Here is a 12,466-nt window from a genome sequence, read left to right as displayed (position 1 = left end):
GCGCCCCCCCTGGGGGTCGCGCCCCACAGTTTGCGCACCGCTGCTCTAAAGTACAATGACAAACGTATTATCCAAGAAATCTGTTGATGGTTGTATAGCAACAACGAAGTAAAAATAAAAAATACACAAGAAAGGTAAAAGTATGTTACTGGAAATCAAGCCTGGAATATGAAAAATAATCTCATTGTTTGACTACCAAGGACATTGAAGATAAAGGCTCATTTAAGGGAACACATGTATCTTAATATTCCTTATAATTACCACTGGATATATCAACAAACTTTTCTGTTGTGTGTCAAATATTTGTATTAAATGTCACAAAAATCAGAAGTCCTTTATTTTTGGTCACATTAAACTTAACATTGTTAATTTCAGTTTATTTTTCTCCAAAAAGTAGGAGCTTTTTTGGCTATTTGTGCATGTACATAGTTGGCATAATTGTAATGTGTTCCTTTTTCATGGAAGCAATCAAACTGATTTAGGAAGTTTTTTTTGTTTTCCCAGTCCTCCGTTTTAGATGATCTGGGTAACATTGAACTACTTCCCAACCACTTTTCACTTTACAATGGGGGAGTATATGGATTTACTGTAAAATACGCCATTGCCGTTTTAGTGGAGATTTGAGACCAGCTATGCTGGGATTCCCCCATTGCATTTTTTTCTATTTTTGTATTTTGTTCCAGAATTCCTTGAGACAATTTAGTCACATATAGCATTTAAAGCAGCAGTCCAAGCTGCCATTTTTTTATTATTATTTTTTTTTTTAATTCCCTTTAATATGTGCATCAATACAAATCCATACAATCTAAATTGCTGATCGATCGGCAAAGGTTCGGCTCGGGGGTTCACTAAATGGCTGTCAGTGCAGCAGAAGAGGACCAAAGATGCAAAGTTCTGTGAGGAAGTGTTACGCTGTGCTCGCCACAAACTAGTCGAGACCCCTGTGCTGAGATGGGGATAGATAGCCACCAGCCACAGACACGGGGACCCCGTCCGGAATGTAGAGTAGTCTTGCTGGCCGAGTCTGGGACAGGAGAAATCAGAGTAAACGTATACTTGCCGGGTCCGATGCGGGGGAGGTCCAGAGCGTGTGAGGTACTAATGCCAAGGTCAGAACTGGAGAAGAGCGGATGGTCGGAGTCCAGAGCCAGGGGTCAGGGCAGGAGAGATACGGATCGTCAAAGTTCAAGCCACAGTCGGGGTTCCGGAGAGCGAGGGTTCCAAAGGCAGGCAGAGTCGGTACACGGGTAAGCAGAACTAGAACAAGGCAAGAGAGGCAGAGGCAAACGCAAGGTAACGTGAGTCTATGCTCAGCCGAAGTGCCAGTGGCACAGCTGAGCATAAGTAGCAGGCATTGACCAATCACCCCTGAGGGTGGAGCGGAGGCGTAACCCTCGCGGAGACCAGTGATAGGCTGGAAGGGAAGAGACAGCTGGCAGTACTGGAACTAATGAGTTCCTTTTGACTCGTCGCTCGGGTGCGTTGCGAGTGCGTCGAGTGCGTGCGTCACACGCCGGTGAAGGGTCTCGCCTCTGCCCTCCAGTCCCGCGATTCGGGGTCTGCGCCTGTGCAGCGCGTCAGCGGGGACTGACGCTCCCGTGGGGAGCGCTCTGCGCGTGCGGGGAGAGGCACGTGAGGGAGGAGGACAGCGCGGAGAGTTGCCAGCAGGTGTCGGGACAGAACGGAGTTAAGTGCGGGCGCGCGAGGGTCCGCGAGTTCTGACAGGAAGATCATGTGACCAGGCAGTCACTAGATACAATTTGTGCACTGCTAGAGAGCGGGCAGGGTTCAAAAAGGGGTGTGCCAGAGCCTGTTTCAGAAGAGGAAGGGGATGTGACTTTGTAAATGGTTGCTATCGAAACAAAATGCTTGTTACATTATAAAACATTAAACTTGTCATTCACAGTGGATTTAAAAAAATGCTTCAAGTATTTTCTCATAATACAGAACTGATTTATTTGAAAAAGACACGTAGGATATTGCTTGGTCTGCAGCTTTAAAGCAACACTACATGCTGCATTGCGTTAAAAAAAAAAAAATAATTACAGGCTTGAAGCAGGGGGTCTTCAGAGCTGAACTGTTCATTTCAGTTTCCGGGACCGCCTACTTCCAGAGATACTTACTTCTGTAGGGGTGCCAGTATCCCTGCAGCCAGGGAACTGTGTGCCTAACGAAATGGCGGCTTTAAATGTCACGTGGGCCAATAGGAAAACGTGACGTTATCCATTGCGGATTCATATTGGCCAGGGTCACCAGGGCATTTAAACTGCACAGAGATGCCGGCACCCCCTACGGAGGTAAATTTCTCGGGAAGCAGGGGGTCCACGAAGCTGAAATTAACCGTTCAGCCCCGGAAACCCCTTGCTTCAATCTTGTAGTAATTTTTTTTTATTTTTTAAACGCAGTGCAGCATGTCGTGCTGCTTTAAAAACATGATGCAAGTCGGAGTAATTCTTACACTATATTGGGCAGGCGGTGGTTAAAGCTGCCAGAATGCGCTTTGCTTTAAAATTACATTAAGGTTTTTGAAAAATGCGACTGTTGTTGTGGCAGATAACTTTGTGTTGGTGTGTCCTTCAGGTGACATTGCGAGTGTTTACATACTGCAAATAGGAAGGAATACAAAATAAAATCCAGCACTGGGGTCTTTGTAGGTTCGTGGAACAAAGCTTGATAATATAGCTGGGAATTTCCAGGTTGCCTATTTTTTGTATTTTGTTTGTATTTTTGAATTTCGAAATAATAGACTTATTGGAACAAAAGTAGCTGTATAAATCACATTACAATTTCTGCAAAGTGCCGAGCATCATAAATAGAAAAGAGGCTGTAAACTGCGCACTCCTGCCACAAAAAATATGTTGTTGTGCGTGTTATAGTTTGTACAATAGACTGTGACATACCCCAAGTAGCAATTCAGGGAATAAAAGATCTGACCTCATGCTTATTAAATGCAAATGAATGTGATTGAGCAATGAGTTTTATCACTATCTGTACCTGTATTGTATAATTGGTAATGTCATAACTTTTCTTTCTTGCTTTATACCTTCATAATAATAGTTTCCAAACCTATTTTCCGGGACTCCCAAACTGGTTGATGTATCTGCATAGTCTTTGATTCTCATTACAATGTACCCAACTAGTACAGCAAAGGAAATTCACCAGTTAATGTTTGTGTGTCTGTCACAGATACAGTGACACATACAGACTCTGACACACAGCTGCTGAAGGGATGGGGTGGGGGGATGCAGAGCCGTGACAGCCCCCTTGTCGCTCAACAAAACTCTGGCTTGTGTGTGTGTGTGTCATCATTTTCAGCCCTTGTCGATCCGTTGCTGGATGAAGGTCTCCCCATTGATCTTCCAGGTGCTGAAATTGCAAGCCTCTCTTCTCCACATTGCTCCAACAAAGTTTCTGATTACATAATCCCATCTTACTTTTGGTCGTAGTCTTGGTCTTTTAATTATCCTTGGAATCCAGTTGACTACCATCTTAATCCAATGATGGCCATTTCCTTGCGATATGTACAGCTCATTGCCATTTTAATTTCTGCACCGTGTGATGTCACGGACTTTTTTTTGGTTTCAAACCCATTCAATCTTTTTCTGGTCTCTTCGGTTAATACCCAGAATAAACCTCTCCATACTACTTTGAGTTGTCTGAACTTCTGAATTACCTTCACAATTAGGGTCCAAGTTTCACATCCATATTCGAGCACGGGCAGAATAAACTTTTCCTTTTGAGGCACAGTGGAAGGTTCCTTTGAAAGCTAGTTTTTGTTTCTTCCAAATGCGCTCCATTCCCATCTTCATTCTCCTTTTGATTTTAGTCAAAAGGTTCCCATCCTTTTATTACTTGCCGACCAATGTAGACATTAGTCTAGTTGTATTCCATTATTCTTTTACGCCCTAAATGGCAGCCAGATACTAATGGGATAGCTCCTCCTTCTCACAGGACAAGCACTTATTTTGACCCACTTTAAGAGAAGGACGTTATTCTTGTCCTACCTCAGCTGAAGAAAGGACATCATGTATACTTTTTCTGAGGGCCGCATTGGTGCCGCCCTAAAAAGTAGGTGATTTTTTTTTCAATTTTATTTTATTTTCCCTACCGTTTCCCCAACTTCAAGAATGTCCGCTTTCGTGCCGCCATGGTAATGCTATTGCTAGCCGCATCCAGCCCTGTTTCAGCGCTGCTAGGCATCTTCCACCTGAGGCCGTGGGAGCTGCTTCTCTGTAGAGCAAAGGAGCGGGGATGTCCCGACATAGCAATTCAGTGCCGGCAGGTGACACCATAACTAAAAGCAATTGTTTTTTTTTGGGTGGGGGAGGGGAACGTTTGCGCCAAATGTTGGTTCCTCACCAGGGAGCAAACTAGTTCTAGACGGCAGGTATTTAAAAAGCATTCGTTTCCTGCTTATTTATTCCCTTATTGATAGAAGGTTGCTGGCCAACAAAGCAAAATCTAATACATAAAAGGTTATTCGTTTTTGTAGGCACATACAAACACAAATGGCATAAGATTAACAGGATACTTCATAACCACTGGCAATTACTATTAGGGGACAAGACCTAAGATTGGTTTTACCAACTAACCCGTTCCTGGTTATCCGCCGAGCCAGTAATCTTAAGGACCACCTAGTCAATACCCACTTAAGTACACCAGCACCCATTTCATAGCTCTCTCCTAAGCCTATGGGAAGCTATAGGCATGGACGTTGTAGGGCCTGCAACTACATGCATTCATCTAAAGTCTTTTCAATTTGGAGCAGCACAAAGGAATACACTATTAGGCATTTTATCAACTGCCAGACCGCAGGGGTCATATATTTGGTCACCTGCGGATGTGGTATCAAATATATTGCTGAACATGGAAGGGAAGGGGAGGGTTAATTCCCACTTGTGATGCTAACCAGGAGTAGGCAATGTTTGATCATGATATAAAAATATAAACATCTTCATAGCATAGGACAGTTCATAAGACTCAGGATTCCAGATAGTCCAATGTTAAACACACTCCCATAGATTATGCCACTAGCCATATAGGTAAGTCTTATGTGGTATCTAGAGAGGTAACTCTTTGATAAAGCGTGGGATACCACGGGAAACGCGTCAGAGTGTTCTTTTTGGCTGTTACTATGCCCTAAAATAAATTTTTGCACCTAGGATATTTTGTGGTTTGCAGTTTGTGGTTTCCAATCTTCAGCAGCAGATGCACCGCCGTTTTCCCTGTACTCTTATCAAATATATTGGAAAGACTCGATGACAATTAAGACGCCGGGTCATTGAGCATATTGACTCAATTAGAAACCAATTGGATACCCCCCGGCAAAACATGTCATGACAGCACATGATGGTAACATTACCAATTTGCAGTTCCAGGTATTGATCGGGTTATTCTTGGCCAGCACCGGGGAGACTGGGACAGATTGCTGCTCCAATGTTAATGCCATTTGGATTTATGTTCTACATACCAAATATCTCTCTGGTCTGAACGAACGGTTAGCAGCCAGCTGTCTGTGATTGACATTAGGGATGGCGCATGCGCTCTGCAGTTTACCTAGTCACGGCTGCCTGATCATGCAGGCAGCTATGGCAACACTCGACCAAGCAGATATTTAAGGATACCTTACCAGGGCAATAGAACACCCCTGAAAAAGCCGCCCCAGCCACACGTACGTCGGGTCCGTGAGCGCAGTGACATAATCGGAGTCAGCGCTCTCAGCCCACACCGGGGACACTTATCCAACCAGCTTTAGCTAAGTAGAACTGCGGTTTACTGCTCTGCAATGTTATAATGCTTGCCTAAGCACTTATGTCTGGGCTGGTTGATGTACCATAAACTAACGTAGTGGTAATGAAGTGGATCTTCTTTCACGAGGATGCACACTGTGGAGCCACATATTTTGTAACTGTAATTAACCATTAATTGCACTACCCGTTATAGGTGGTTGCAGGGAGAGGATTGATGATCTTCACTGTCCAATAATATCAGGCACATTTTTCACCAGATATTTTAGGAAGTAGCTGTAGTCTAGTATAGTCACCCTACAAAACACCAAACAGTTTAATGCTACTTTAGGGTGTAACAGCTATAATCACCTACCCGCCTGTCCGTCCCCCTAGAAATTAAGGGTCATTAGTATCCTATTTATAATTAGCTCTATTGGCTTCAGGTACTTGGTGATCAGCTTTCCATAATTATTATAGTGCCATTCATAATATTGCACAGTGGCACACACATGGTTTTTATTCATCAAGTGCCACGTAGACATTGTGGGCAGGTCATTAGTTGCTGCACTCTTCCCTTCTTGTAGCATTCTTTTCTGCAGCGCTGATATTGTTAGCACTTTCTTTCCTTTTGATCATTGCAGTAGCTACTTGCTTATTCCATTCTATAGTGGTTTATTTAATGCCTCTATACTCCTAGAACGGTTAGGGTTGATCAATATTCATCCTAACACTGTGTTACTAGGAGGTTTTTTACAATGTGTAAGTGTCCCTTTTATTTTATATTGGTTTAAGGACGTATTTTAAGTTTTAGACATTATACATTTGCGTGTCAGGGACTATCCTATCTATCTCTATACTTACAATAAATATCACACTTTTCATGTGCTTGGCGAGTGCATGTTAATAGGGCATTTTTCTCTTTGCCCACTCCCCCCTCTATAGGGGTAGGATTTAGATTACTTGTAACTGTTTATCCCATTTTCCCTAGTGCACCCACCACGTATTACGCACGGAGGCTGAGCGGGTTTCCCCTTTTTACGTTTAAATTGATAGGTTATTAGCATGTCTGTTTCTTCTACAGTTTCAGGGGAACAGAAAAAAGGAGCAGCCTCAGCAAGAGGCTCAAGTTATCAAGCCTAGAAAAACTGTTTCTAAATATTGTGCAGTGTGATGCCAACATTTCTGCTACCTACCTCAAAAGATTTTGCACAGAGTGCATTAAGAAAATGTACGAGGAAGAACATTCTAGTCCGTTAACTACACTTTTTTTTTTTTTTATTGACCGGATGAAAATTTCACTCCTGCAGTCTGTTGATAAAGCACGGTCTCAGGGGGCTTTAAAAAGGCCCAGATCACAGACTTCATTTGGATTATGCATCCCGACAGTTTCATTGATTATTTAGAACAGGCAAGTATTTCAGAACTTGGAGATTCCTCTTCCGGGAAGGAAGAGACCCAAACGGACACCGGTACCTTGTAAGATGGACGCTACATAGAAACTCGTTAAGAATGAGATTGACGATGAATATTGAGGACATCAGAGAAGCGTTTGGGGTCCTGGACCAGGCCTTTTTTGGCTCATAAACTTCAACTAGAACTTTTCCTGTTCAGAATTCTATTGACATTGGGAAGACTGAATGGTCATTACTTTATAGAAGACCCGCAGTAACTAGAAAATTTATGAAAATGTAACCCTTCAGTAAAGAGAACTGCAATACTTGGGTAATACCGCCAAAGGTGGACGCAGCTGTCACCAAAATATTAAGATATACGATACTCTTATAGGATGGATCTTCCTTTAAGGATCGAAGAATGGAGGGTATTTTATGCAAGCAATACTCTGCCATCGGAATGACGCTGTAACAGCAACCAGCAAAAGCAATGGCCTGTATCTCAAGATCAGTCAGAATTTGGATATCCAATCTGGAAGATAAGATTGAAGAAGGAACATCAAGGCAGAAACACTTAAAGGAGTTTTTCAGCTTGGGTCTCTGCCGAGGAAATGTGTAAATCAGCAGCCTGGTCTTTTCACACACTTGCTAAGTATTACCGTCTGGATGTTCACTCATCAGCAGATGCAAAGTTTGATAGAAAGTGCTGCAAACAGTTGTTTCAACCATGGAAATAAGTGCTCCCTCCCAACCATCTATGGATGGCTCTGGTATATCCCATTAGTTATTTGGCTGCCATAGAGGCCCCTAGTCACTTGCCTGTGGCGGCCGCCTCCTTGCTGCCGCCCTCTTCCTGAATCACATCAAATGAGGCCGCGGACGTCACCGTAATTTGACTTTGACGCTGCGATTCAGGAGGAGGAGGGTGGCAGCAAGGAGGTAGCCGCAACAGGCAAGTGCCTTCCCATCAGGCCCGAGAGCGCTGCATCTGCATCAGACATTTTTGCCGCCCTAAGCCCGGGCCTAATGGAAAATCCGCCACTACATAGAGGATGTAAAAGAAAAGCGGAAACTTAACTTCCAATATTTCTGTTGAAGCGCTCTGGTAACGCACTTCCCTCGTCTTCTGTTTGGCATGTTACTGTTTTGTGCTTCCTTTTAAGAGCAGTTTGATAGATGTTAACTGACCTAAGGTCACAAGAAGTGTTTGTGCTGTGAGGAGGAGGAGCTATTCCATTAGTATTTGGCTGCCATAGAGGACTTGAAGAAACAGATATATCGGAAGATCAATTTCCTCTTATCTCGATCATGGCAGAGTTGACATATTTGTTGAACATCACTTTTGGTCTTGCTGAGATTCATACTTTCTTTCTTGCTTCAGCGAGTTCTCTGATTTTATTGCTTGAGATCTGGACATGTGGCAACAATAAGTTCTCTGCAAATCATGGCTGACACAGATATTCACCATTGATTTTATGCCTTTTTTTTTTCCCCCTTCAAATTCAATGTCTTGAACGGTTCTTAATGTTGCCGTGAAAATCTTTGGTGACGTGGAGTCTCACTGCCGCACTCCCCGCATTGATCTTTATGGTTGTTTCTTTATGTAATCTAATGCTTGTGGCATTCTCGTAACATGTTCCTTATGTCATGGGCAGGGCTGGGTGAGGGCAGCTGGGGTCAGGAACATGGGGAGCTGGGTAAGATTAACAAAAACTGAGTGGCCAGCTGTTTTAAATACTGCTGAAGACTGAAACGGCTACCAATGCCAACTTGTCACCAGCCTGGAATCCTAATGTTCCCTTACAAAGGGAACTTAACTTCCTTGTGGAAGTGCTTTCCTTGTAGGTTTGTCCTATTTCCTTTATATCAATGTACTCTTCTTCAACATTGTCTTCTTAATACATTTAAAACTGCTGAGGGGTAGACGGCATCAAATGCTTTTTTGTAATATGTGTACTATATACACACAGTTTCTTTTAAAATTTAGATTCTGAGTATCTACTTAATGGGTCCAAAGTAATAAATAATGATAAAAAGAAAACGTCAATTATTTAATAGTTGCTTTGCAGTACTAACTATCTCCCCCCCCCCCCCCCCTTAGATATGTATATGTAAATTTAAATGTTCTGCCACTGAAGGGGAAGTGAAAACGGTTTAATGTGGGATTTTTTTCCTGGATATTTTGGTGCTTTTACCTGCTCCATTGTATCTTTCTTGTAATTTCATGCAGTAATCGCTAAGCGGTGATGAGGGGTGTGATTGTTTTGGGACTCTAATGGCGTTATAAATGTGTGTAATCTATACCTTTTTTTTGTAGTATAAGAAACAAAAACCTCCTATTGTAAGTTCGTTGGAGACAGTAAATGGCTCCAAAACCGTGTGATCTGCCTCTTTACTTCTATAATGGATTTGATTTGAATTCAATTGTATTTATTTTTTATTTTATGCATTATGTCTTGTATTGCTTTTACTTGTGACGCTACTTTTTGGAAAGACCCAGCTTTTAGCTAGGAACGCGTGCAATATTGTGTTTATTACTATTAATATTGTGTTTATTATGTAATTGTACTCAAATGTTGTGGGTTTTTTTTTTTAATGAGAACCTTTATTATACCTTCAGCTGCCAGTGCAGTCTTTGGGGCAAACAGGAAAAAGGGCGAAGGTACAGTAAAATAGACTTCTTTGCTGGCATGCTTGGAAAGGCCTTCATGCTTGAAGATTTGTGTTTTTTTATTTTTATTATTTTTGTTTTTTGTTATTTTTGTTATTTTTGTTGTTTTTTTTGTGTATGCCGTTAGTATAAATGCACTTTTTCATTATTATTTTTTTTTTTAAATCTTTTGTGTTGTTGCTTTGTGTGAGTTTATAGTTGATGCTTGACTATTATGAAGTTTAGTATTTTACTTTGTGCTCTGCCTTATATCTGTATGTGCTTTCCTAAAAGGAAAGTGTTGCCATTTACTCTCTATTTTGGAAGCATTATGCCATGACGCTATACTATGGAAATTATTTTGTTGACCTATAGTTCTATTGTAAATCATTTTCTTTAGTCAAATTCAAAGTTAAGGCTAGTTCGGAGCCTGGCTGTGTGTGAAGAATCTCCTCCTCCTTCCACAGCCGATATACCCCTGGACATACAGGTAATAAACCTATAACCAAATGTTTGTTGGGGAACAAAACTAACACAATGGAATACTCCATTGTATTGGATTATTGGTGTAGGAAGTCACTTTTAAAAATAATGGGATTGTGTTTTAGATTTTGTTTGTAATCTTGAAAATAAATGGGTGTTCTAATGTGACAATGTATGGCCTATTTCTAGATTGGCTTACAGATTTCCCATTAAAACTATTCCTGGGGAAATGTAGTTTCAACTGAAAAACACATTGGTTTGCATCTACCGAAAACCTTGCACACTGCAAATGGCCATTTTTGCTGGTGCCCTATTTAAACCCTCTTCTTGCCAGAGTGCTGCTTGCAGAGAAGGGGTTAAACAAGTTGTTAGAGACACTGCACATGGGAATTTCATAAATGGGAATTTCAGAAATGGATATGCTGCTTCTTTGTGTGACTAAAAAACAAGAATATATTAAAAAAAAAAAAAAAAATGTGGGTTTATATTTTCACTAAACTCTCCTTGATGTAACCTCTAACATCACAAGCTGCCAATCTGTGTATTTCTCAGTGTTAGTTAGGTAAGCTTTATGAATGGCTATCCTTTTTCAACGATGAGGGTTGTAGTGACATCGTCAACTGTTGAGCAAGTACATGGTGTGGTTTTGTGAGACCATTGGAAGCTATACAGTATGTACCTCTGTTCAAGACAGTTGCAAGCAGCTGAAAGATCTAAAATTGCTGGGATGGCTTGTTGCTCATTGCATAGCCCTAAAGACCCTCTCATATTAAAGCAGGGGTCGGTAACTCCGGTCCTCTAGGGCCACGAACAGGTCAGGTTTTCAGGATATCACTGCTTCAGCACAGGTGTCTACTACTCAAGCTTTCTTAATTTACCCCATTGTTGCTTATCACTCACTGGTTAAGCTGCAGATAAGGATTCTGGGTAGTGACCTGAAAATGAGCGCCACGTGGACATGTCACTTTAAATTTCCTACAGATGTGCAATATGGATTGTGAAAATGTACAGCATTGTTTGAATAGTGCTGTCTGCAATAACTGACCTGTGCATATAGGGCCACAGATGGCCTTGTGAGAAGGTAGACCGCTAATATATTTTTCATGGGATACCAATTGGGGTCATTCATATACTGTAGCAGTAAGTCATTAGCTCCTGATGTCAGTTGGTGCAATAGGATAAACCTGTAAATAATGTATTTTTTTTACTTTCTGTATTCACTTTGAAGTGCCTAGTTTATTTGTGTCTAGAGCAATAAAAATTCTATTTGCACCAGTATCCTCCTTCTGAGGCATGGACAGGAGAGCACTTTGTGCAGTACCCATACGATCATGTATTTAATGACAAAATGGTCAAGGCGGAAAGTTAGGAAAATCAATGTCTATAGTCCTAGCTCTTCGATCGGAGAGTAGACGACAGAAGGTAATAGTAAGCAGACAAAAGCATGAAGTAAATCCAGTTTGCTTGGGTCGTGTAAAAAAAAAAAAAATGGGCAAATATTTGTGCTATTTATAGTAACAAAGTCTTTAAGGTTTATGACTACAATGGTTGTATTGGGCCCCTTTTGGCATCTGTTCTTAACGCACGCACACATACACACATGCGCGCACACACACACACACATGCGCACATGCGCACATACGCACACACACACACACATACGCACACACACACATACGCACACACACACATACGCACACACACATACGCACATACGCACGCACACACACACACACCATTCACTGCAACTCATTCATGTAACACAAGGTGTTTCATACTCAAACCTGGTTCAGCAAACAGGATGTGTTTGGTTAATCAAAACCGGACTTGTGATTATTTAAAAAAAAAAAATACGTGTACACACACACCGCGCTCGCGCACACACATACGTTTTTAGTTTGGTTTGATCCCACAATACTAATTTAAAATGCTGTAATAAGACAATTTTTGTTTTCTTTTGCAACTTGGGTTATTGACCATCTTTTGAGAATTTCCTCAGGGTTTTACAGTTTGACTATAAAACATTTCTACAGTGCCCAAATGATATATTCTAAGGAAAACTTTACTTCATTTCAAATTTGTAGGAAACTATTCAAGTCCAGCTAACGCAGTCATTTGTGAAGGAAGAAAAGCTTGCAAAAGATGAAACTGAAAAAGAAAACTGCAACGAGAAGTCGTCTCGAAAAATGCTATCGAGAGGTTTGTATTTTACA

General features: G+C 41.5%; 1 protein-coding gene across 13 annotated transcripts in view; it reads left to right on the top strand.

Moving 5' to 3' along the window:
* R3HDM1 (R3H domain containing 1) overlaps positions 1-12,466 on the top strand; it is a 95,853-nt gene that overhangs the window by 47,966 nt on the left and 35,421 nt on the right. For 11 of the 13 annotated variants that reach the window (XR_012802722.1, XM_075609515.1, XM_075609513.1 and 8 more), the window contains exons 4-6: positions 9,741-9,782; positions 10,171-10,260; positions 12,338-12,452. Coding sequence is in view for 12 of the 13 variants with exons in the window: in XM_075609515.1 (XP_075465630.1) it covers positions 9,741-9,782; positions 10,171-10,260; positions 12,338-12,452 (247 nt within the window). In the remaining variant the exon portion in view is untranslated. The remainder of the gene's footprint in view (positions 1-9,740; positions 9,783-10,170; positions 10,261-12,337; positions 12,453-12,466) is intronic. The other 2 variants (XM_075609516.1, XM_075609518.1) reach the window with 2 other exon arrangements.

The sequence above is a fragment of the Ascaphus truei genome, chromosome 7 (genome assembly GCF_040206685.1).
Source record: "Ascaphus truei isolate aAscTru1 chromosome 7, aAscTru1.hap1, whole genome shotgun sequence".
Lineage (NCBI taxonomy): Eukaryota > Metazoa > Chordata > Amphibia > Anura > Ascaphidae > Ascaphus > Ascaphus truei.
This window is presented reverse-complemented; position numbering and strand designations above follow the sequence as displayed.